This window comes from Hydra vulgaris, chromosome 07 (assembly GCF_038396675.1).
Source record: "Hydra vulgaris chromosome 07, alternate assembly HydraT2T_AEP".
Taxonomy (NCBI): Eukaryota; Metazoa; Cnidaria; class Hydrozoa; order Anthoathecata; family Hydridae; genus Hydra; species Hydra vulgaris.
This window is the reverse complement of record NC_088926.1, coordinates 12,467,112-12,493,760: the sequence shown is the minus strand read 5'-3', so window position 1 is coordinate 12,493,760 and position 26,649 is coordinate 12,467,112. Positions and strand designations below refer to the sequence as shown.

The window sequence follows — 26,649 nt, the reverse complement described above, 5'->3', positions numbered from 1 at the left end:
TTAATTCTTATTCATTAAATGACATACTAAAAAGTATATTTAAGTAGTTAAATATATTTATTATGCCACGTTTCGTAAGCTTTTTCCCGATCTGACATTGAATCCACTGTTCTCTTGATCTGCTGTTAGCAAATAATTCACAACAATAGATGCATAGGTACTCTTCATTTTTGATGTTATTTCTGATCATATTGACCAAGCCCTCTTTCTTTATCAATCAGCTAATATAGTTGTTGTCGGTGACTTTAATGCTCACCACTCTGAATGGCTTGGCTTCAGTGTCAGTGATTCTGCAGGCATTAAAGCCCACAACTTTTGCCTTTCTCAATCCCCAACTCAAATAGTCAACTTTCCAATTCGCATTCCAGACAACCCGAATCATTTACCATCTCTATCAACTTATGTCTTGTTTCTGACCCTAGTCAGTGGTCAGTTTCCCCATATTTACCCTTAGGTGCTTCTGATCACAGTTTGATTTCTCTAAAACTAATATCTCATTCTTCTTCATCACCTGAATCCCCATATTATCGAACCTCTTACAACTACAGGAAAGCTGACTGGGATTCTTTCCGTGATTTTCTTCGTGATGGCCCTTGGGTAGAAATCTTTTCTCTTAATGTCGACAAATGTGCTTCTTACATAACTTCGTGGATTCAGGCTGGCATGGAATCTTTTGTTCCCTCTTGACGATTCAAGGTCAAGCCTCACTCTCCTCCATGGTTTTCCTCACACTGTGCTGCTGCAATTGCCAACCGAAACCGTTACTTCCATATTTATCAGCAAAACATTTCTCCAGAAAAATTATTTATTTTAGTCTGTTTATTACTGCTAGAAACAATTGTAAAAAGGTTTTGTCTAACTCCAAAACCTACTATTCTCAGGTCATGAAATCTCGTATCTTATATAAAAAATTAGGCTCTCGTGACTTCTGGAGAATCTTTAATAGTATCAATAATAAGGGCAAATCTTTAATTCCACCTCTCTTGTATGGTTCAGACATTGTCACCTCACCTAAAGACAAAGCTGAACTGTTTGCTAAAAACTTTTCATCAATATCATCTCTTGATTCCACTAGTTGCGTTCTACCTGATATTGCCAACAAACAGGTTGATCCATTGCTTGACATTCATATCACTCCAGCATCTGTATCTAAAGTGATTTCCTGCCTAGACTCTTCTACAGCTTGTGGCTCGGACAACATACCTGTTATTGTCTTGCAGAAGTGTTCTCCGGAGCTGTCGTCTATACTCTCAAAACTATTCAACAAGTGCTTATCAGAGTCTTGTTTTCCAGCTTGCTGGAAAGCGGCATCTGTTATCTTTATCTTTAAATATTCTGGAGACCGATCTGATTCGTCTAGCTACCGTTCCATTAGTCTTCTTCCTTTCATAAGCAAGGTTTTTGAATCTTTAATTAACAAACACTTAATTTCTCATCTTGAATCTAATAACTTGCTTTCTGACCATCAATATGGATTTCGATTTTCTCGTTCTACAGCTGATTTGCTAACAGTAATAACTGATAAGTTTTATCGTGCATTAGATAAAGGTCGAGAGGTTGTGGCCATCGCTCTTGACATTTCAAAAGCTTTTGATAAAGTTTGGCATGCTGGTCTTCTCCATAAGCTTTCTTCTTATGGTGTATCTGGCAACATCTTTAAGATCATTGAATCCTTCCTTTCCAATCGTAGTATAAAGGTTGTCCTCGATGGACAGCACTCTTCTTCTTATTCTGTAGCTTCAGGAGTTCCTCAAGGTTGAATTTTTGGCCCTATACTCTTTTTAATTTACATTAACAATCTTCCAGATGTTCTCTCATCTAAGGTGGCATTGTTTGCTGATGATACCATCATTTATTCTTGTCGTGATAAGAAACCAACACTTTCTGATTGCTTAAAGGGGGCGTTTGAGCTTGAAAAGGATCTCTTTTCTGCTACAGCATGGGGCTCGCTGTGGCTGGTGAACTTCAATACAGATAAAACTCAATTTTTTCAGCAAATTGTTATCAATAATTTAGATCTTTCTATATTTATGAACCGTAATGTACTCGATGAGTCATCTACTCTTTATCTTCTTGGATTAACTCTTACTTCCAATCTTTCTTGGATACCATATATCAAACCAGTTGCAAAATTAGCATCTGCTAAGGTTGCATCTCTTCATCGAGCTTGTCACTTTCTTACTTCGGATTCTATTCTCTATCTCTATTAATCCCAAATCCGGCCTTGTATGGAATACTGTTGCCATATCTGGGGCGGTTATTTTAATGATGCCCTTTCTCTTTTAGATAAGGTACAAAAACGCATTGTAAACATAGTTGGACCTGCTCTTGCAGCCAACCTCCAACCATTATCACATCGTCGTAATGTTGCTTCTCTTTCTACTTTCTTCAAATACTATTATGGGCACTGCTCTAAAGAGCTAGGGTCTCTTGTGCCATCTTTTAAAATTCATTCTCGTGTTACTCGTTATTCAATTAAGTCTCAACCTTTTTCTGTGACTGTTCTTAAGTGCTTCAAAAACTCTTATTTGTCTAGTTTTATTCCTCAAACATCGGTTCTTTAGAATTCGCTTCCTTCATCTTGCTTTCCTGATTCATATAATTTGCAATCCTTTAAGTCGTCTGTCAATCGTTATCTTGCTCTACAATCTTCGTCTTTTCTTTTTCAGTAACTTCTAACTTTAATTAGTGGTTGCTTGCAGCCTTGTTGGAAGCGAAGATGTTTAAAAATATATATATATATATATATATATATATATATATATATATATATATATATATATATATATATATATATATATATATATATATATATATTGTAAAATAGATAGAATGACTTTATTTCTAAACCATTTATTTTCTTGAGATAAATTTACTAATAATATAAGATCAAATATACTAATAATATAAGTAAATTTATAACTAATGCTTAAGCATTTATTTACACTTACTAACAAAACCCTTTTTTAAAAATCCCAAATTTTTTACCTATGGTAAAAAATTTGGGATTTTTTTTTTTTCTTTTTTTTTAGAAGTTTAAGAAAAAATAGATACAGTTGATTTTTCAAAGGCGTCCACAGATACGGCAGGTGCATTAAAGTTTGGATGGAAATTACAACCAGGTTCAGTTCAATTACAGAAAAAGAACCCTCTCTTTTCGCACAGTTAGCTACTTCTTGACATCGAGTTGATGGAATCGAACCCGGTGATCTTTGGCAGGTCCCTGCACACATAGTGCTGAAGCTTGTTTCGATCTACAAAACTCGACTTTGTTAAGACCGTGGTATATCCAGTACTTCAAGACGAAGTACTGGATTTAGATCGCTTCAACGCCATCAATCTTCTAGTGATAATATATATATTATAGGGACTGGGGATGAGGTACAAACGTCCCAGTAGGCACGCAACGTTTTATTCACGTTTCAATCACGTGTATTTTAGGTGACTTCGTCCAAGTTACTATTTTACGTGAAAGTTACGTGCCAAAATATCGCGTCTAACGGAACTTTTTTTATTCTTAATAAAACCTGTGATAAGAAATATAAAATTATATTTTTTATTATATCATTCATTTTTTTATAGTATAGTTTTTGTATTCATTATATTAGTTATAATTATTTATTGCTATGATGATATAATTAATTTTTATTGTAGTTTAATCATAATTAAAAAAAAAAAAAATTGGTCTATATAATATCTTATAACGCAATGCATTTAAAACAAAACTAAATAGTCCAATATATTTTAAGTTGTAATATCTAATATCCAAATTACATCAAATTAAGTTAAATAAATTAGTACCAAGCGTCCCTATTTGCCACACAAATAAGATTAAACTCAAATACAAAGTATGCTTTTTTTCTACTTAATGATATAATATTTTAGACTGGCGAATTTGTCTATTTTGCTTACCTAATTTAGTACAAAATAAGTTATGTTAAAACGAATTTAATATCAAATTAAGTAAGCTACATGGACCAATTATAAGTTCTAGCAGAACTTATTCTTGATTCTTAAGCAATAATAATGTCTGTAGAACTTCTGCATACATTATTGCTCAAGATTCGATTAGATAATAACCAAAAATAGATTTTCTTCTATTATTTGGTTTTTATCAACAAGGTTAAAGAATTTATCCAAGATAATATCAATAAACAAATGTGTCATGTTATTTATTATTGATATATGTATATATTATTATTATTATATACTTTATCTTTTTGTAATATATGACATACTGATCTTGTGCTTTACTTGTTAAAAAAGGTTTTTTTTTAAATTATGTTTTCTTAATACTATTTGTTCAAATGAAGTTTAAGTAAAAGTGACTGTCTAAATTGATCAAAAATGCACTAATTTATTCCGACAAAAAATGAATACTTGTTTGAAAACGTTTTTGTAAACGACAAAACTTTCTTAAAAAAAGATTGTTTGCCGTATTTGTTTTTAAGAATAAGTATCTAAAAAATATACTTTTAAAAGCTATTTTAAAATGTCGTGAATTTTCAACATTCCTTTTTAAAGGTTAACAAAGACCACACGTTTAAATTGAACAAAAAGTTTGTTTTGATTTCTTTTAGCTCAATTTGTACCAATTTTTTGGCTTAAATTGTATCAATGAATGCAGTTGCATAATCAAGTTTATTTTTGAAAGAACTTTTTTCACTTTCTTATAAATCTAAGTGAAATTTACGTAACACATTTACGTTACAAATTTACGCAATAAGTTGATTTGCGTAATTTATGCGCTCAATGTGGTTATATTTTTTTTTTTTTTAAAGTTTAGTTTTAGTTTACATTATTTACATGTCGTTATTTACATGCAATATAAACATTGGACTTGGAATCGTAGTTTATGACAAAATAACAATCCAAAATATTTGAAAAAATAAATGGTTAAAATAATATCTTAAAAATATTTCAATAAATTACCTGTTGAAAAAATAATTTTCTTTAATTTGTTTTTAAAAACAGAAAAATAGATAAATGAATCAAAATTAGGCCGGACAATTTTATTCCAGAGATAAGGTGCTCGATAATCTATACAAAATTGATTAAACTTTGTTTGACAAAAGGGTTCTTTTAAATAGTTTTTATTTCGCAAACTATATTTATTCTTTACTTTAAAGGTAAATAGATCTTTAGAAATATTAGTTATAGTTATAGAATAGTGTTTTAGTAACGGCTTTGCGTAATTTGCACAACTTCACAATAAAGTTTAAGTTTTAAAGCAATTATTATATATTAAACACCTACTATATAAGGGAAGTAAAATGAAATTTAGTTACATTAAGGAAAAACAAAATAAAATCCTCTTGGAATTTGTAATTTGAAAAATGAAACTTAACTTTTTACCAATTTTATGTTTTAACTGGGAGAATGATCTTGGACCAGTCAAACTTAGTTTTTCGGCCAAGATTAACTGCATAAAAACTTAAAAACTACAACATAAAAAGATAAAACCATAAAATGGCTTTGACGTTTTATGGTTTCACATTGTGACTTTCACTTTATTTTAAATGTGGTTGGATTCATAAATAATATATAAAAATTAACAGATAATGCATTGTATTTCAAAGAATTTTTCAGTAATGTGACAAGTATTTTTAAATGACATTTAGACTAATTATTTAGTAGTAAATTATTAAATATACGAAACTGGGCCATTCTCAGCTATTAGAATTTTGGTAGAAGTCTAATAATCATGCAGCCGTGGCGCAGCGGTTTGAGTTCTGGCTCAGAACCAAGAAGCCTGTGGTTCGACGCCGGCTCTTGCCGGATAGGCGGCATTGGTAAAGAAGAAGGGGTAAACTTCATAGTTAAGTTCTTTTCCGGGGTGCTCTGCCCAGAGCGACGAATCTAGCAAATCTTATTAACATCTGTAAGATCTTTCTTATCTAACACAAATTAAAAAGAACTTATTAATATCTTAATAAGTTTTGTCAGAAATATTTCTTTGAATAACTTGTTAAGATCTTATTAAGATCTTGTTAAGAAATAAATGAGAAAAAAAACCTACAAATCCTATAAAGATCTTAATAGATCATTCCTATAAAGATCTTAACAGTTACATTCTCCTGTTTCCTAACGAGGATTTACTAAAATCTTTTACGGTCGTCGGTTATTCCGTGCCAATTTCTTTAAGTGTTGTCGGAAATGAACCAAAATAGAGTTGTGATATTTTTTAAATATTTGCAAAGAAAAATTCTATATTTAGTCGAGAAATATATGTACCTTTATAAAAAATATACTACTGCATTTTATTGCGTTTCAATAGAAAAACGATATCTGTATCTTAATCAATAATCCATGTTTCTATTTTTGAAGTTATAATTAATTATAACTTTTTCAGTAAATAAAAATAAATAATATAAGTTATTAACAAATAAATAAAAAGTAAATATATTAGATAAATAAATAAAAATTGATAAAGTTTATATAAATTCAATTTTCATTTTATGATTGTAAGTTTATTAAATTATAAATGCAAATTTTATGTTATGATGTTATTCTGAATAAAAGTTACCTATACGTGTCAAATGAGCAGCCGCACTGTTTTGAGCTCTGCCTCAGAAGCTAGAGATTCGTATTTCATCTCTGGTCAAGTTTTATAACATCGATAAATAAGGAGGCATGAACTTCCTTTCAAATGCTCTTCCACACTGTTCTGTGATAAGACTGTAAGGACTTCATGGGGCACCTAAAATATATATATAAAAAAAAGTACCTAAGCAATTTTAAGTTTTACATCGAGACAAAATGAGTTTTCAACAAGCAGTAGATTTTTTCGTGATGATTTCGTGATAATTAGTACAGGTTTCTTCAAAGTTGTTATGATCTCTTTTAACTTGAAAAACAAAATCAACTTGAACTTGTTCGGATATTACAAGTTCATTATCTTAAGTCGCAAAATTATGCTATAAACTCTTTATAGCATAATCATGATCTCCAAAATCAAGTGTGTTATCTTTGTTTACTTTTTCTGATAAAAGAACTGCATTGTTTTGAGAGAAACAATTATTCGTTTATCGAATATCAATGTACGAATAATCGTTAAGGAATATTCGTTAAAATTATTCGTTAGCAAATATTCGTTAAAAATATGCGTGTAAATTACCTGTAGTGTTCGAATATATTCGTATTGAAATATATATTCGTCCAATTTATTTGTTTAAAGAATATCAGTTGTTAAACAAATATACAATTGTGTTTTACGAATATAATAATATATTTTATTTTTTTATTTTGTTTTCATTTACTTTTTTTATTTATTACTAATTTTAGAATTTAAAAATTTTAAACAAACATCTAGGTTTATCATACTCCAGTTAATTACCATATTGTGTCACGTTATACCTACATCCTACAAGTTTATCACCGACTACCTCTCCAGACTACAACCATCATCAAGTCACTAACCATCATCGACGCCTGCAGATAGGGTTATGTAAGGAGAAAAATGCATAAATTATTTCAGGTTTTCTTAATCATTCAAACGGTTAGCATCACCATGTGTTTTTGGCGTATGAGTAACCCAATTTCAGATAACAATTTATATCAACATACCCAAATGATCCAAAACCTCTATAACTCCTCGAATTGTTACTAATTGGCCCAAAGACCATTTTGACAAGGTAAGTATAGTTACTTCAGTGACTAAGTGTGTCGTTTATGATCAACAGCCTTAAGCTCAGTGGATATTCATAAAATAATGAAGCAACGAGGGATGTATAGTTCTGTTTCATCAAAATCATTTTCTTAGGACAGAGTTCCTAAATTATATAAATTCATAAATGACCATGCGAACAATATTATTGACAATGAGAAGATTGACCTTGACAGTTGCGCCTTTACTACTGACATTGACAAAGAAAAATCGAAACAATAAAAGCTAAAACATAATTCAGCCCTCGGAATTAGGGCCGACATTCGGCAATGTCGACCTAACTGCCGACCTAGAAGTGTCCGAGGTTGTCAAAAAATTGCCGACCTTGTTTCTATGTTTTATGGTAAAACCTTTGTGCCAAATGTTTTTTGCCGACCTGATGCCAACCTCCAACAAATTAAGTTCGGTAAACTATTGCCGACCTCACTTTTTCTAATTCCAACGCCTGATAATTTAATTATATTTAAAACTAACTGTTCTAAAAACAAAAATTTGCGCATTCTTTTGTTCTTCTATAGAACGGCAAAAGAATTAAAAAAACTTGCAGATCTATTTTTTCTTTCACTTGATATGAACTCTTCATAAAGTTTCGTTGTCGTCCTTCTTGTTAATCAAAATGTTTTTAACTCATTTTGTCTTAGTTTATGCTTACGCTCTAATAGCAACAACAGCACTTAAATTGAATTCCAACTTTTTTTATAAAAATGACTTCAATTTCTACAAAAAGAAAATGCAAATTTTCAAGCGCTATCAATAATAAGTATTCATGTTTTGCTTAAGGGCGCAACAAGAATAGGGATTGCAATCCCGGAGGTCTTTTTTGATCCTGGGATTCCGGGGTTGAAAAACATCAATCCCGGGATCGCAGGATTAATCCTAGGATTGAAAAACAGATGCAACATCTATATAGTAATAAGTAGAATAAAAACAGTACATTTAACTAAAAATATATTTATTAAAAGAATTTAATTAAACATGTTAATTAATGTTAAAAAATTATGTTAGAAATAAGGAGATATATAAAGTTTTTTGTGCTTCGAAATGCGACTTCAGGAAGCATAACGCGTCCAAAGCTTCATTGCCCAAAAGGTTTCGAATTCTTGTATTGAACAGTCCAGCGGCAGAAAAGGCTCGCTCAGCCTCGACACTTGTCGGTTTCACGGTCATTAGAAAGGAATAAACTCTTTCTAAATATTTGCCACAGGTACCCCCATTTTCAAATAGTGTCATTTCTTTTTAAATTTTTGATGACAATGTTTCATGTCTAATTGGTTGTATTGGTGATTGTCCTTCTTTAATAACACGATCAAGTTCCTCTTCAATACTTAAAGCATTACTTTTAGACTCAGGTGTCATTTCAGGTTCCTCATTCGAATCCAGCATGTCGGACTCAACTGATGCTCTTACTAGAGCAGGATTGGAAGCATTTAATCTTTCCAGCAATTCTACAGAAAGTTTTCGACATTTATTAATGAAGAAGGCACAGTATTCGACATATATTAGTTATATATATATATATATTAGTTTCGATATATATTAATGAAGAAGGCACAGTAATTATTTCTTCATCGACTTTATGGGGGCTTCGACCGTTATGCTGGTTTTGCAGAAGTCCACTCACAGCGGTTCGGCGTTCATGCATGCAAGTCATTAATGCTCTACGCATTTCTTTGCTTGTATTATTGTCAGTATCTTTTAATTTTGTAAGCATGAAATTAACAGGAATGTCGGCTGTAAACAGGTTAGAATCTCGACGACATATTGCTTCAATCGTTGCTTTAATGGGAACTATAGTTGTAATAATCTCTGATAATATTGTCACTTCGTCATGTGACAGAGCTATAGAACTATTTTGCACAGGGTAAACATCAATTAATGATTTTTGTATACAATTTTTTACTTTGTAAAATTGTTTAAGCATTAACAGAAGGCTGCTCCATCGTGTCTTGCAGTCCATTATTAAAGACAGTTGTTTTCCAAATTCAGCCTTAATATATACTTTTGTAAGATGTCGTTCTTGGTAGGTGATCGTCTAAATTTTAATATTAGTTTGCGTACTTTTTAATGACTGGCCCATAATAAACTTCATTTAGTTCAATTTTAGGTCTTACGTTTTCATGATTGTAGTCCAACAAATCTTCCTCAATGTCCTCATTCTCGGATGAATCACTGTCAGAAAATTCATTGTTAAAATCTGGCTGATTTGCATCGAGTTCTCTCTTTTTTATAAAGAACATCAATTACAGTAAGTTGTATGCCGTGGGCAAAACATAATTGTTGGTTAGCAGGCAGCAACCTACTAACTTTTTTTATAACACTAGCTCCGTCGGTCATTAAAGCCACAATGTCGCTGTGTAGATCAAGACTATGGTCTTTAAGTTTTTTTTCTGATAGTTCAATGCACTTTTCCGCTGGTATTGAACCTGCTATTCGCACTAAACCTAAAATCCAGAACTGAGAGTTTTGTCCATGAACGTTAATATTCATGTAGCGACGATTTCGAAGTGACGTCCATTCATCAAAAGACAAAGAAAATCTCTCTCCTACACCGAATTCCGTTTTCTTGCGCACTTCAATTTGATGAACTAAACCTAATCTTACTTTTTCGCTGTACTCTACTACATGATTTACGAGTTACTGACGTTGGTACATTTCTGAATTTCATAACAGTTAGAGCGGCACGTAAGTCTGTCGAAGAACAAATCACATTAAATGAAAGCCCGTCAGACGCTGTTAAACGAGCAAGTGTAGCACGAAGTGTTTTATCTTGCCTTTCATAAATCGAAAAGTATTCTGTTAGTGGTTTAGATTTCTTTTTTAGTGGTTTATCTGGTGTGCATTCTCCGGAAATATTAGGTTGGGTTGGAATTTCGACCTTCACATTATGCACCGACAACATGTGTGTATAAAGTCCTTTAGTTGAGCCACCACCAAATTTTAAAATCTTCTTGCAGTTTGGCAATTTACACACCGCTGTTTGGCCTTTTTCATCCCGTAGAAAATATTTCCGAACAGCTGAGTTACTTTTAATTGTAAAATCCACATGCGACATGCTGATTTAATTTTTAATTTTAAGATTCTACCTTATAAATAAGAAACGCGCTTTTTTTCAGTTTGAAAAAACTGACAATAGTAAATAAGCCATTAAAAATTATTAACAATAGTAACTAAGTTATTAAAAAATCTAACTAATTTAACGTAAATATTTTATAAGTGTTTACGTAAATAACTTTTAAGAAACAACGTAAATTTGTATTATATAACGAATAATTATAAAATAAATATAAACCGTGATATATAATGATACAAAGTGTGGGTATCGCAAGAAAGCATAATATAACAATATTTTTCATTGCTTACAAATCTATTATTTAAATCAGATCGTATTCAATTTTTAAACAATGTATATATTAACCAACATGATATAGTGCGAAGATTTTCACATTTGTTTTTCTCTAAATCAATCCTTTTTGATATCGTATTTTATTGTACAAATATACTGTAAATAATATGTATAATACTTTTTAAAATGTTATGCTAAATAATAATTATTTTATTGATACGCAAAAATTCTTGTTATTTTTATATATTTTTTCATTACGTTTTGTTCTGCTCGATCTTATAGGGAATCCCGGGATTGATGTTAGACAATCCCGGGATTTCGGGATTATAAAAAAGGCCGGGGATTTCGGGATCCCGGTAATACAATCGCTAAACAAGAATGAGGTTAAGTATGCGTTATGTGAGTTTCTTGTCCGTCGTTAGCAAAGTAGCTATTGACTTAGACCGCCATGTTAGCAGTGAGAAACTGTTAGATAAAAGCCTAATCAAAGTGTCAGTGTCATTAAACAAATTAAAGTTTTTTTTCAACCTAAAACTCAATGATATTGCAGAAAGCCTACGCAACTGAAACAACTTTGGGATTTCATATAACATTTTCTTATATAACATTAAAAGATATTAAACTTTAAAGTTTAATATCTTTAAAATAAACAAACTTGTTTGTAATAATAAACCCAGTGGGCATAGGACGTAAAAAAGACGTCTTTTAAACGTCTTTTGAACGTTTTGGACGTCTTTTGAACGTTCAAAAGACGTCTTATTTAGGTCCTGTGCCCACTGGGAAAGATATTAAAATTTGTTGCATTCTCATCCGGTTTCAGTACCGTGGCTAGAGGGTCGGAGTCTTGCCTCCCACCATAAAAAAGACCATTAACGCCCAAAATTACAAAAACTTTTCGTTATTAGGTATCACTAAAATTAAGTATGTTCTTATATATGCTTTATATGTATTTTGTTTAGATGCAAGTATAGTTACAAAGATGCAAGTATAGCTACGATGAAATGAAAAACGTATTTTATAAGATCAGTTTATATCAGATGTTTACATGGCTTATAATTTTTTGAAAACTGTTTTAGTACGTCCCCACAGATACCAATCATGTTACATAGCGTCATATTACCATAATAAAATATTTAATCAAAAAAATAAATTCAAAGTAAAAAAAAGCAGTAGAAAAAGCGCGCTCTAATGGAACAGTGACTTAGGTTTGCATGCATGGGTAGCAACCAATTAAGAGGAACAGTGACTTATGGTTTGCATGCATGGGTAGCAACCGGTTACGAGGAAGAAATTATGTCCTTCCCCCGCATAATTTCTTCCTCGTAACTGGTTGCTACCCATGCATTTTTTAAAGTTTCATTATGGCCGCTCACATATTACTGCTCAATCAAAAACGAGAAAAAAATTTAATGATTACTTAGGAGCTCTTGTCTCTATTAGCACTATGGGTCTCACACTGCTGGGAAACCGTCTCTACGCTATTAGTATAACTGCATGGTAACTATATTAGGCAATTATAATAGAATCACCCTTCATAATATATTATGTGAAAAGATATCACAATTACGTGAAAAGATATCACAATGACCCACCACAAACACAGCCTACAAACATATTACCTAGAAGTGCCCAGAAACAATAATTTTGAATACGCTAAAATTTGTGTTAAATAATTATGAAATGACTGTTATTTAAGAAATAAATAATATAACATTACTAAATATAATCTTTACTTTTTTTATTTGTAATTGTAAATAACTTTTTTTTGTCAAATTACTTTTATGTAAATTGTCTTTGCTAATTAGTTACTTTTTCACATAAAAGTGATTTATTTTTACAATGTAGTTTTATTTTACTTTTTAAAGTAAGTGTTATGTTTTTTAAATATTGTTATTTACGTTAAATTACTTCATAAATAATTTTTTATACATACAAAATATAAATTTATTCAATATAATGAAATGTATTCAATGTAAATTTCTTGCAAAATTAAAATCTAAATTACTTTATAAAGTACATTACTTTAAATGATTTACCATTAAAAGTAAATTACATTTGAAAGTTTTTAATGCAAATTACTTTTACTTGTAAAAATAAATTACTTTTTCAAGTGACGATTACGCATTTAAGTAATTAAAGTTTACATGTAACATTATGTATAAAAAATGAATTAACTATGTATATATAAGTAAATTATATATTTTAATATGTGTTATGTAAAGTAATTTACGCTTAAAGGTAATTTACGTTTCAACATCAAAATAAGTAAAAGAGCCATCCCTAATAAGTACGAACTCAAAAGAAAATTGATTAAAATTTTGTGACCCTTGCTTAGATTCTCACAGTAATTTTATGCGAATCATCTAGAAATTAGGCTTTATGTAAATACATCTTTTTTTAATTAAAAAAACTGTTTCAACTTTTATGTGTTTGATTATTAGGTAGCTGGAAAATTTTTTTTTTCCAAGAACCAACTTTTTTAAAAAATTTCATAGTTTTTATTAAAAAGAAAAAATTTTTATTTGATCTTTTGTTCAAATTTTGAATTTTTTTTTCAATTGACTACTTCTACCCGCAGGGTAGTCAACATATTCCGTCGAGCGCACCAAAATATTTGTGAAATTTACGAAAAAAAAAATCAAAATGCGATTTAATTTTCTATTTTCTATGTAAAAAATTTAAGTTATAAACCTAACAAAAAATTAAAAAATTGTGTGCCACTATAAAAGACTATTTGCAAATTATTGAAAAATTACTTTTTTAAATTATTACTTAACCACAATGTCGTTTAACTGGTGATCATTGGTAACTGGTGGTAACTGACGGTGGTAACTGGGGATCAAAGACAACGTTTTTTCACTCGAAGATAGATCAACATACTTGAGTACATTAAAGAAAATAGTAAATGCTACAACCAATCCAACAATTCCACCTGCAATTACATCAGTAGGGTGGTGCTTATAATCTGAAACGCGAGACAACCCAGTAAAAAGGGCCAAACAAGATAAAATTACTTGAATAAATAGTAACAAAAAGGAAAATCTTCTACGCTGAGGTATTGAAAGTGGATATAATTGGAGGTACAAAATCATAAATGTTGCACAATAAACTGTGTAAAAAAATTACAATATACATTCACAGAATCGCAACCTAGAATATGTTAATGTTAAATTTTTTTATATTTAAAAATTCAAATTAAATATAGAATAAACAAATATAAATATAAAGCTTCATTTTCACCTGCGAAGGATGTGTGTCCTGATGGGAAAGACATTCTTGCATCTTTTAGTAATGCTCTGTTTGGTACCCGACAGAAATCGTCACCAACAATAAAAGCTTTATCTCCAAAAGTATAGCTACAATTTATGTTTGACCAATCTGGTTTACACAGTGTAAGGTAATGGGGTCGAAGCCTACCAATAGAATATTTTCCAACATCAGTGATAAACATTGTTATTCCAGCTCCATAAATAAAAATCCAGAAATTATGTAAAACATGACGTACAACCTTTATTATAAAGTTTGTTGAAATAACTTTTATTTTGTTGCTCATTTTAATCCCCTCCACTATAAGAATACACACAGGATAGAGAGTAAAAACGAAAGCAAGCAAAGCAGAAACAGTAACAGTATCATTTTTCAATGGCTTGCTTATACTTTCATCAAAACAATAATAGCCTCGTACATATGGTTTACCGATTTTGTAAAATGCGAGCACACCAAATCCAAATGATAGACACAGTATAATATTGACAGTAATAAATATGTATTTGATTGCAACCATTTAAAGTAGTTTTCTATAAAACTTGAAAACATTTATTTTCATAAATTCATCAGTTTATAATATTATAATGAAATAATTAACAACAATAGAAACAGGGCAACACAAATAAATAAAGTTAAATTAATTTGGATAGCACTATTTGAATAGGGAAACAATGAAAGCTCTAAAACTTGCCCACACACTTTTTTTTTTTTTACTTATGAGATCAAAAAGACTTCTTAATTGAAATCATTAAGAATACTTTACCCTTTGCTACTTTCTTAAAAAATTCGAATATTTGGAGGTCAAAATTATTTGAACTCAATTTATCCCATTTAAAGCAACTTTTTAAATGTATTTATTTTTTAATACTTTTTTTTTGCAACAATTCATAATTTAACAACAATTCATAATTAATTAAATGGTATACAAAAATTATTGAACTAATCAAATTTATAATGGAAATTTTAAATTCTGATTATCATGAGTTTGATATTGTTATTCTGATTTTAAACATAACTAGAACAAAGAAATTATTTATCAGCTTAAACTCAAAATAATTTTCAATAAATTTTTAAAAAATATGTAATTTTTGAGAAACTTCTAGTAGACTGAATAAAATTCTAAATTTACACAAATTATTACACAAACATAAGTTTACTAGAACTATTTAATAAAATTCAGTGAAAGAATGGCTGCATAAATGTACACCTGTAAGTTTTTCATTTGCAATTCTATATTACTGGTGTCACTCTTTTATTCAAAATTCTGATTGAGTGACACCATCCTTATCAATCATTCAGTTATAATAATTAAATACTTATAATTAATTTACTCATTATTATATTATTACTATTATATATATATATATATATATATATATATATATATATATATATATATATATATATATATATATATATATATATATATATATATATATATATATATATATATATATATATATATATATATATATACATATATATATATAAATTTTTTATTAAGCAATTATTTTTACTTACTACAATCAAGTTATGAAATTTTTTAAAATTATTATTACATTTATTACTATTATAATATTATTGTATAATTTAAAAAAGGAAAATAAATATGTTGTTGTTGCTGTTGTTTATACAAATAGCATTACAAGAAATATATGAAACATTGTAAACTGATGACTAACAAGATCTAATATCCGAAGGAAAGGGGTGTAAAATCGCCTATGTTTACACCAGTATGGTGTAAGTAAAGTAATAATTTTTGTATACCTATCAAAAAAAAGTATACACAAGTTTATACTTTCAAAGAATAAACTTTGGGTACAAACACTGTAAAAACACTTATTTTTAATAGGCGTAAGGAAACAGGTTTTCTTGCAATTAAGTTCTATATGCTTGAGAATTTTTCAAATATGAGCTTATAATTATGTTTAATTATAAGCTCATATTGGGAAAAATGTGCAAACTATCTTTTGTTTATTATTAGTTACTATTTGTTACACTATCTTCATATTTCTACCAAACATGTCTATTGTCATAAACATATTAAATTCTAATTAAAACAATGACGCATTCATGCTTATGAGTTTTAAGGGCCTTGATACTTATAAGTATGAATAATAAAAAATAAAAATATTTGTTATTCTAAATTATATTCTTTTAATTATTATTATTATAATTATAATAATTATTGTTATAATTATTATTGTTATTATTATTATTATTGTTATTATTATTATTATTATTGCTATTATTACTATTATTATTATTGTTATTATTGTTATTATTATTATTATTATTATTATTATTATGCAATGCAAAAATAGAAGAAAAAAGAAAAGTTTTATTTAGTTTTTTGCAATAATTTAAAAAAAAAATGTTTCTCCAGATTTTCTCCATTTTTCGCATTGCTTATTTAAAAAAATCTAAAATAGAAAAAAGCTTTTCCTTTCATTTTATAACATTTACAAAAAGAAAAAAAAAAGTGTAAACAATATTGATTTTAAATGTTTACACCAACAACGTTTTGTACAAAACGTAAACATGGTTACCATATTTAACGAGATTACCAGATAACATATAAGGCGGGGTGAATAAAAATAAGCAATTGCTGTATTTCAATAATTGGTCAGGTTTACATAAATCAATAATTGGTCAGGTTTACAACAAACCTGAGTAATTCAGTTAAGTTTTTGACCATTTTTAAAGCTGAACAGTTACAAGTAAATCGCCTAATTTTACGTGAAGAAAAATTTAAAAAAAACTTCTAAAGTTTTTATTCAGTAAAGCTGACCAATTACTTAGTAAAAGCAATTGCTTATTTTTATTCACCCGCCCTACAGCTTAGGTCATTTATTTGAAGCCAAAATTTTTTTGCATATTTGACGTCACTTTGTGGCAAAAAATAAAAAAACCAACTAGAAATAAGATTTTATTTTTTTAAATTAAAATTCCCTTTATAAAAAAAAAAGAATATGTTTTCATGAGATATATTCTAATAAAGGCTTAATACATCAACCCCTACGTTTTCGTAAAAACTATTTATTTATTATTATTGTAATGAATAGAACTCTTACCCATGAAATGTATATAACATATATGTATACATTACATACATATACATATGCATACATTTAATGTATTATATATATATATATATATATATATATATATATATATATATATATATATATATATATATATATATATATATATATATATATATATATATATATGTATGTATATATATATATATATATATATATATATATGTATATATATATATATATATATATATATATATATATATATATATATATATATATATATATATATATATATATATATATATATATATATATATATATATATATATATAACAATTTGATATCTTTCTGCGCAGTTGTAAACACCATAAATTAAATTAAGCAAAAAATATAAAATAAAGACAAGAGCAATGCCGTCATTAAAAATAGTTTTACCTCAAACTGACGTCAACGCAAAATATTTATTTTGGCTGCACTTTTATGTAGCTAAGCCCGCGTCTATAGTTTTTACTAGAGGAACTGTAGTTTATCCTCCACCGGCTAATTTCAAGCCACATACCAAAGTCCGCAAAGACAAGCTCGCTTAACCGACACATCTAGTTTCTTTTTCGGAATTAAAACCTGTATCAAGACACGTGTTTGACACGATCTAGGCGTAAACAAAAACACATGTATATAACGGGCAGTTTTACTTGAGTGTAATATCTGTTTTTTGAGATTTTAAAGTCAAGTTTAATTGTTGTATGCTTTTATTAGTAGTTTCACATTCCTTACGGATAGTTATAAAATTATTATTTTATAACTATCCATAAGGAATGTGAAACCACTATTAAAACGTTATAAATTAATACTACGTTTTCGTAGTATTCAATTAAGACCCTCCGTAAAATTCCGTAAAATCATTAATATTTTAACTGGTTTTTATGGTGTATAATAGTAATAGTTAATTTAACGAAATGAAAACCATTTTTGACACGTGTTATTCTTTTGTTTTATAAGGTTTTAAACACGCAACAGAAACCAAGCGTAACTTTTTTCTTAGTTGTGACGGCTGGGAAATTACTAAAAAGCATAACCCGCCTCAACGGACCAAGAATAACTAATTTTTAGAAGGACAAAAGAACATAAAAGGTAAAGTTATAGGTTATAGGTAAAATTTTTCTAACTCGAGTTAGAGAAGAGTGGGCATGTGTATTCTAGTTTCAAATGTTACCATCTCATATATAAAATATAACAGATAACATATTACAAGATATAGATAATAAAATAAATTACCGATAATATATTTCTTAGCTCATAGATTGTTTCAATGACATTTCTTGCGTACTTGGTTTTTAAATATGTTACAAAAACATAAGTATTTTTGTTATTTTTTGTAATCTTTCTGTCCGATTAGTTCGAACCATCATAGACGTAAAATAAAGCTAAAATACAAATAATCAAAAATAATCTCTAATATATGTTGTTAATTATATAAAAAAAAAAAACAGTTACGTAAACATTAAAATAAGGAACTGACGTCAGGCAAAAACCAATTTGATATTTTAACGATTTGTTTTTTATTTGAAGCAGTTCTTGTTAGAATTGTGTCAAATTTTGATTATGTGCAACTTAAGTTGCACATAAATAAAAACGAAACGAGTTTGAAAATGAAAGTAATTTGTTTATAAATTTTACCGCCTCTATTTTATTATTGATTACGCATTCTGAATGGTTATTTTTTCAAGATAACCGAATAAGTCCCGAGTATTTCAAAAAATGATACCAATACCGAAAACAGTTTTTTTAATGGGGCTAAAAGTTATGATTATTTATGCAAAAACGACTTTCGTAAAAAAAATTAACTACTACCATAGCTATATATACCATAGCTAAATAACTACATATTTGTAGAAAAATTAACACTACCATAGTTTATCTGAATCTATTGTGATATTATTGTTAAACATACTCATTTAGGTGTGATATTGAAACTAATAATTTTAATTTGCATAAAAAAATGGTTTTCATGGAAAATTTTTCTAAACAATATCTGATTATAAATGTCACGTAACATTGATTGAAAACAAACACTAACACGTGCTTTTATGAAAAAATCAAATTCATAAACTTATTTATAGGCAAGCCCCATGGTACTTTATGTTGAAAATTACATCTTTTCTAAATAAAACTACGCTTGATAATTTTTTAATATCGCATTACTTTTACTAGATTATAATAGTGGTTAAAATTATCTTTCCATACATACCAATTATGTCAAAAAAACTTACGTATATTGTTATTGAAAAAACTCATATTTTTCTCCGGAAAAACGTGTACCATGCCTTAATTATATTGAGTTTAAAACTACTGTGTTTATCGAGTAATTTTAAATTCGTGAAACACGTGATTTTTGAGGACAATAGAAAAGTCCAAATGAAAGTCTTTTATTATTTAATTTACCAGGTTCCAAATGTAGTTCTTTAAACTTTTCAATAAATCCGATTAAAATAGTTTCTTATAAATTATATTCTACTTGTAAAAATTTAAGTAAAATTGAAATTTTTAAATGTTGGTTATTCGAGATATTGTTAAAAACATTCGTATTTGTTTATTTCGCTCAACGAGGAAAAGGTTTTACCTAGCCATATATTCCAATGTTTGTGTTTGTAACGTGTATTAAGCATTAGAAACAAGCAACATGTCAAAAACTTATTTATTATAAAAATATTGTGACTTTGATGATTGTTTTTTGCTGTTTTATATAAATAATAAAGTTTTATATAAATAATTCGGTTATAAATCAACTTAAAGTAGTTTATTTAAAATAATAATAATAGATAACAACCATTGCAAATCGAAAGTATAATTCTAATTCTAAAATTTAATGTATAAAGCAACATGTTTTATAATAAACCAAGGTAGCGAAAAGAATTCTTAGTTAGGAGATTTTCATAAAAATGTTTGAGTCAAGTGCAGTAGATTACGAGGTTCGCCTGAATGGTTAGATTTTACTGCGTTTTTATACTATTGTATTTAGAAGTGTTTCTTTTGAGTCCAAACAGAGTAAATAACATTAAGATTTTGTATTATTACAACATCTTTTTATAACAAATAAATAAATAAAAGTTTTTATGTTCAGTTTGTTAACTACTATAGAAAAATGTTTTTAAGATATTAAGAATTTAAAAATGTTTTTAAGATTAACATTTCAAGATTAACATTTTAAAAAGAACACTTTTTGGAAAATAAAATTGTCGGGTGGTACAATCTTAAAACTACAATCAGAATTTATGAGAAGTTGAGGATTGCAAACTATATGACTGCTCACTACGAGATGCTCTCGTAGTTTCAGTGATGAAGTTGTTAGTTTATTGAAGATTATTAGTAAAATCTAAGCAGGTAAGTAAGCAGCTTCTTTTAAACGACATATATTTAGAACCTTTGAACTTATAAGATTAAAATACCTATATATCGACATATAAAAGCATTAAGATAATATATATGTATTATCTTAATGCTTATGTTTATTGTATATATATATATATATATATATATATATATACATATATATATATATATATATATATATATATATATATATATATATATATATATATATATATATATATATATATATATATATATATATATATATGTATATATATATATATATGTATATATATATTATTTTTAAAAATTAAAAAGTTATTCATTTATTTACCTATAATATGGAAAAAATTAAAAGTGTAATAAAAGTTTAGAAGAGATATCAATTAAAGCAACTATAATTTGAAGGCAACATTTGGTATTGAAAAATTTCCACTGAAAAATGCTGAAAAAAAAAAGGAAAAATTTAACTTATTATCACTTTACTACGATATATATAATAATATAATACAGTCGTCCCCCGGTTAACGAACTTAATTCGGAGTACGAACTAGTTCGTTATCCGAAAAGTTCGTTAACCGAAACGCGTTTTCCCATAGGCCGCCATTAAAAAGTTTTTAATTGGTGGATTTTGCCGAAATAATGGGGAAAAAAAATTCAAAAAATTGTCCAACTTGATAGATAAAATAGGCAAAGGTGAAATGATTGAAACCTGAGATTTATGCACTTTTAAAAATTGAAACAAATTGAAATTGTGCATGAAAATTGCTTGTCAAAGTTTTAGAAAAAACTAAAAATTGAACATGAACATTGCTTATCAAAAAATGGCTGATTTATTCACACCAAACTCTTTAGCCAGGTCACTTTGCTTTTCACCTTTTTGCACTCTTTGAATGATTGTCTTTTTCTCTTCAAGAGTGAAAACTTTTCTGCTTTTTTTCGCAGGGTTCGACATTTTGAAAAATCGCAAAATCGAAAAAATCGCAAGTGGGAAAAAAACCTAGAAAAAAGCACAAAAATGCATGAAAAATATTAGTGAAACAAGAAAAGAAAAAAATGAAACAACAAAAGCACACCCAGCACAACCATTCACCTCCCAGGCTTCCATGACACTCACAAAACTGAGGGGGAAATGCTGGACGGCGCGCCCGACCTTCACGCGCGTGTGCACGCCATTTGGCGGTCCCGGTTCGTTAACCGAGTTCCGGTTCGTTAACCGGGGGAGGATTTTGGGCAAACTTTCGGTTCGTTAACCGAAAGTTCGCTAACAGGGGGGTTCGTTAACCGGGGGACGACTGTACTGCTCACATTTTGAATATCGAATTATGTACGAACCACATAAACAAAATAATATATAAATTGGTTCACACACAAAAAATTTAAATACAACAGTATCAACATATATCTAATATTTATTTGTAGGATGTGCTCAGGACCGGCGCAATTAGGCGTCACGTAGGAGGGGTGGGGGGAGGGGGGATGTCATAACAAATTTTGCCAACCAAAAAAAAAAAATAAGGTTCTCGTTTCTTGAAATTTGCCGACTGCCTAGACGACATTTGTCAACTGACTATCTAACGTTGCCGACTCGCTTGTCTAAAAGGGTCAAATTTACCGACTAAATACACCAAAAATTCATTTATGGGGGAGGGGAGGTGTCACACCCCCTTCGCACCGGCCTTAAATGAGCTATTCAAAATTGATTTAATAGTATACTGCATGGTTGCGAATTTCGATTGGACACTAACAGCATTTTTAATTTTGTAATAATAGATAATTAATAAGTTCTTCACTATTTATTTTAAAATATTAATTTCATGTTTATTTCATGTTTATTAGCTTAATATTTCATGTATTGTTCATGTAACTTATTAATAATAATAATAAGTTTAAATTAAAAAAAAAAATTAATCTAATTTTTATAATATGCTTTGTTCCAGATCATCAAACCAAAGGAAAATATCATGTACTACGTAAATCCTCTTAGTGAGAAACAACTGTCAAAAAATAAGAAATAAAATAGAAGTATAAATGTTTTCATTAATTATTTAAAATGTGTTTTATTAAACGATTATTATTAACTTTTTTTACTAATTAAAAACTTTTTTTTTAATTATCTAATTTTTCTAACTTCTAATTTTCTATAGCAGTTTAGTAGCTACCTGAAACGAAGTTATGGAGCTATGGAAAAATTCAAAATGTTGACACTAACACATGCATTGCAGAGTGACAGCATACTACTTAGAGTATTCTGCATTAAGGTAGTTCAATGAAATTAGAGGAGAGTGCGGTATTGGCAAAAATCTAAGCGGGAATACGAATTAAAGGCACCAGTTAGACAAAATTGATCATATTTATTGCTTATTATATAGTCTAACTATTTAGTCACAAATTCCCCAAAAGCAGTTTTTATAAATCTCATTAAACAATAAAAATTTAGGGCAAAAAAAAAAAAAACCATTGGTATTCGGAATTACCCTATGTACGTGGGGTAATTTCAAACACACTTTGGGTTAATCACAAACACTGTTGTGTAATGACGAGTAAAATGCTAATTGTAATAACTAAGTGCAGAAATCACAGGCAAAACCTCAGGATATGCTCACCTCCACCAGGTCTTAAAATTGTAACACATAATCCAGTCTTTCATGGGCAGATCATGAAACTTTTCATCGCAACTTAATACAACAACACTCTTTTAAAATTAACAAACAAAAATCACAAACAAAATCCCGGGACGTGCTTTCACCAATTGTGCACTTTTATGCAAACGAGGCTAGTATTTATGATACATGTTCCAGTCTTCTGTGGGTGAACCCTTATACTTTTCTTCGCAAATTAAACAAAAAAGTTCTGCATCACCTCTAGCTTTCCTTTTTTTTTTTTTACATGATGGGACATAGTCAGCCTCTAATAGATTAAAGTTCTTTTTTCTCTTTTTACTTTGACCATAACTGTTTTTTACTTCTTCCTTTTTATTTTTATTTTGCTCTAAAATATTTCTCATTGGCGAACTAATAATATAAGTGGAATGTGGCGAACTAATAATATAAGTGAAATGTTTCTTTCTTAAACATTCTCTCGTTTTCCCTTTATTAAATGAAATTCTAACAACTTATCTGTTAAAATCGAACATATTTAATAATATAATCTAAATATAATATAATCTGTGACAAAATTAAGAAACAATTAAGTTCTGGCCGCCTGATGTCCATGTGTTATCAATGACATTTTAGACGTTCGAAGTTACCCCACTAAGATTGTTCGTTATATCCCTGCGGACACAAACAAATGAAATAGGATTAATTTACTGGGGTTGTATTAACATACCCAAAATATATAACGTATTAAAAACTCCTTTATTATGGTACTTTGCAACAACAAAAATACCAAAAGGAGTGGTTTTATATCCATAGTAGCTACAACAAGAAGGTTTCTCAAGCAAAAAATTTCATGAAATTATCAGAAAAAGTTATGATCAATTTATTGGGAACAACGAGCTCAGCTTCACTACATTACTGCACGTCTGGAACTGAGTTTGGGACCCCTTCTCAGCAGGCAAAATGAAATTGTCAACTATCTTAATCTACCATGTCGTTTTGACCATGTTCGGAGTTACCCGCGTTCACCATTGCCCTACTCTCCCCTAAGTACAATGAAAATACATATTTAACACAGGATCGCAAAACTTTAAAAAAAATTCAAAATGTTGTAGTTTGCTGAAAACTTAATCAATGACAAAGAGTTGATGAAGTCTTTTTTGATGAAAGAAGTCCATGAGTATCGAAAAGAAGTTGTACAAGTTCTGTTGGATCGTGATGGTTTGTTTGTAAATTGTTAAAAATTTTGAAACTTAAAAGTTAAATTTGAATTTACAAAATATCGCAAAATGTCCAAAATAAATTATTTTTTATAGATCAAGAAGCAGTGTATTGCATTTGAGGAAAATCTGAGGACCCAAAAAATATATTTTATAATTTATAGTATTTCATATTGTATTTATAGTATATCATATTGCCATTTAGAAGTTGAAAAAAAGATGTAAAAATAAGAAGCAATGAAAAAAAACAAAAAACATAAATGTAACTAACTTGTAAATAAAATAAAATAGAAAACTGGAAATAATTTGAAGATTTATTGGTTAAATAAAATTTTGTTTATGTAATTTGTGATTGTTTATGTATAATGTTATGTATTAGAATACCAATTCCTAACTTTCTGTGAAATATTTTATAGAAAATATATTTCACGGGAAGTTGGGAATTGGTTTAGTTATTTATGTAATAACTGCAGTTATTTTGCAACCAGGAAATTGCATCAACTACATTAAAATTAAATAATTAATCGTAAAAAAATTTCTTTAGAATTAAGATAATTTTAGCCTGGTCATTTGTTTTTATAATTATCTAAAAGGTACTTATTTTCATGTCTGCATTTAGAAACTAATTCAGATTTTTTGTTTAGTAAATTTTCTTGGTCCAAATGAGTAATAATTTCAAATTTTTCTTGTAAACATAGTATACATTTTTCGGAAATATTATTATAGCCAGGGTCTGCTTTAAGAATACACCAGTTTAATTTAAACTTAATATTTTTTTTCTTTTAGTTGCCAAATATATTTTGACTGCATAGTCTCTTTTGAGTGTTTTTTATGTTTAAAAGATTGTTTGTGGTTAGCATAACGTTTTTTCCATTCGCCCTCGATTAAGCAAATATATTATTTTTCAGGAATGTGTTGTGAGGAAACAGTGCATTTGTAAATAATATTTTTTTGATAAGCATAGACAGGAGTTAATTTATTTCAAGGGGAGTTAATCTATTTCGAAATAGAATAACTCCCTGGTTAATTTTTTACGGGAGTTAATTTATTATAGGGGTTAATTTATTTCATGACACCGGTGCTAATAGGTGTCACGTGGAGGGGAGGGGGGGAAGGCTGATGCTGATGCAATTTTTGCCGACTTAAAAAAAAAAAATAAAGGTCCGTGACTTTTAAAATATACCAACTTACTGTTTAAATTTGTCGACAAACTTGTTTAAAGGGTCTACATTTGCTGACTGATTTGTCTAAAAAAAAACAAATACTAAACCTACTAAATGAACAAAAAATTCATTGATGAAGGGGTATCACCCCCCTTCCCTAAACTCACACACACACCCTTCGCGCTGGCCTATACTGCTATATATTTATATGTATATTTATATATATATATATGTAAATATATATAATGTATATATACATATATTTATATATATATATATATATATATATATATATATATATATATATATATGCATATATATATAGATATATATATAGATATATATATATATATATAGATGTATATATATATATATATATATATATATATATATATATATATATATATAAATATAAATGCTGGGGCGATAAAATAAGATAAGCGCTGGGGCAATCTTTATACCCCTCTAAAATTGGAATTTTCAAAAGTTCAGTAAAATATTGACCTTCGTGTTCTGTGCACATTTCGGTTATTTACCGTTCGATTTTAATAAAATAAAAACGAAAATAAAGCTCTTACTACGCATAATAATTTTTGTTAAACAACATTTCCTTTTTAAATGCATATTAAAGCGGCAAAATAAATTGCAAACTAATTAAAATTTCATTATATTTTATTATATTGGTTTATTATATGGTTTAGTTCAGTTCGAGACTTTATCGAGAGTGTTGTGATTCCTGAAATAAAATTACAATAGTTTATCTATTTTGCTTGACTAATAATATTAATTACAGTATTTTAAGAAAGTGATATAATTGCGAGTTTAAACGAAACTAATTTTGTTTGGAAATATAGGTGACAACAAAATATATTTTCATTCATACACTGTATTAAAGAAAATTTAAAATGGCTGCAGTCGCAAAGTCAACACGCAGTTCTACAGCAAAATGGTTAATTGGTCAACCAATATCAATGCTT

At 28.6% G+C, this 26,649-nt stretch overlaps 1 protein-coding gene and 1 long non-coding RNA gene across 2 annotated transcripts; one reads left to right on the top strand and one right to left on the bottom strand.

Annotated features, from left to right (window-relative positions):
* Nucleotides 1-13,653: 13,653 nt before the first annotated feature.
* LOC101238579 (phospholipid phosphatase 1) lies at nt 13,654-19,657 on the bottom strand. Its single transcript, XM_065801076.1, has 4 exons — nt 19,591-19,657; nt 18,596-18,744; nt 14,250-14,814; nt 13,654-14,118 (listed from the first exon to the last, which is right to left on the bottom strand). Exons 3-4 carry the CDS (start codon nt 14,791-14,793, stop codon nt 13,778-13,780), a joined length of 885 nt encoding a protein of 294 aa, XP_065657148.1. The 5' UTR covers nt 14,794-14,814; nt 18,596-18,744; nt 19,591-19,657; the 3' UTR covers nt 13,654-13,777.
* Nucleotides 19,658-20,415: 758 nt separating this feature from the next.
* Nucleotides 20,416-24,764, top strand: LOC136082296 (uncharacterized). The gene is made up of 3 exons (XR_010639564.1): nt 20,416-20,701; nt 22,630-22,714; nt 22,837-24,764. It is a non-coding gene; the product is annotated as an uncharacterized LOC136082296 (long non-coding RNA).
* The last annotated feature ends 1,885 nt before the right edge of the window (nt 24,765-26,649 follow it).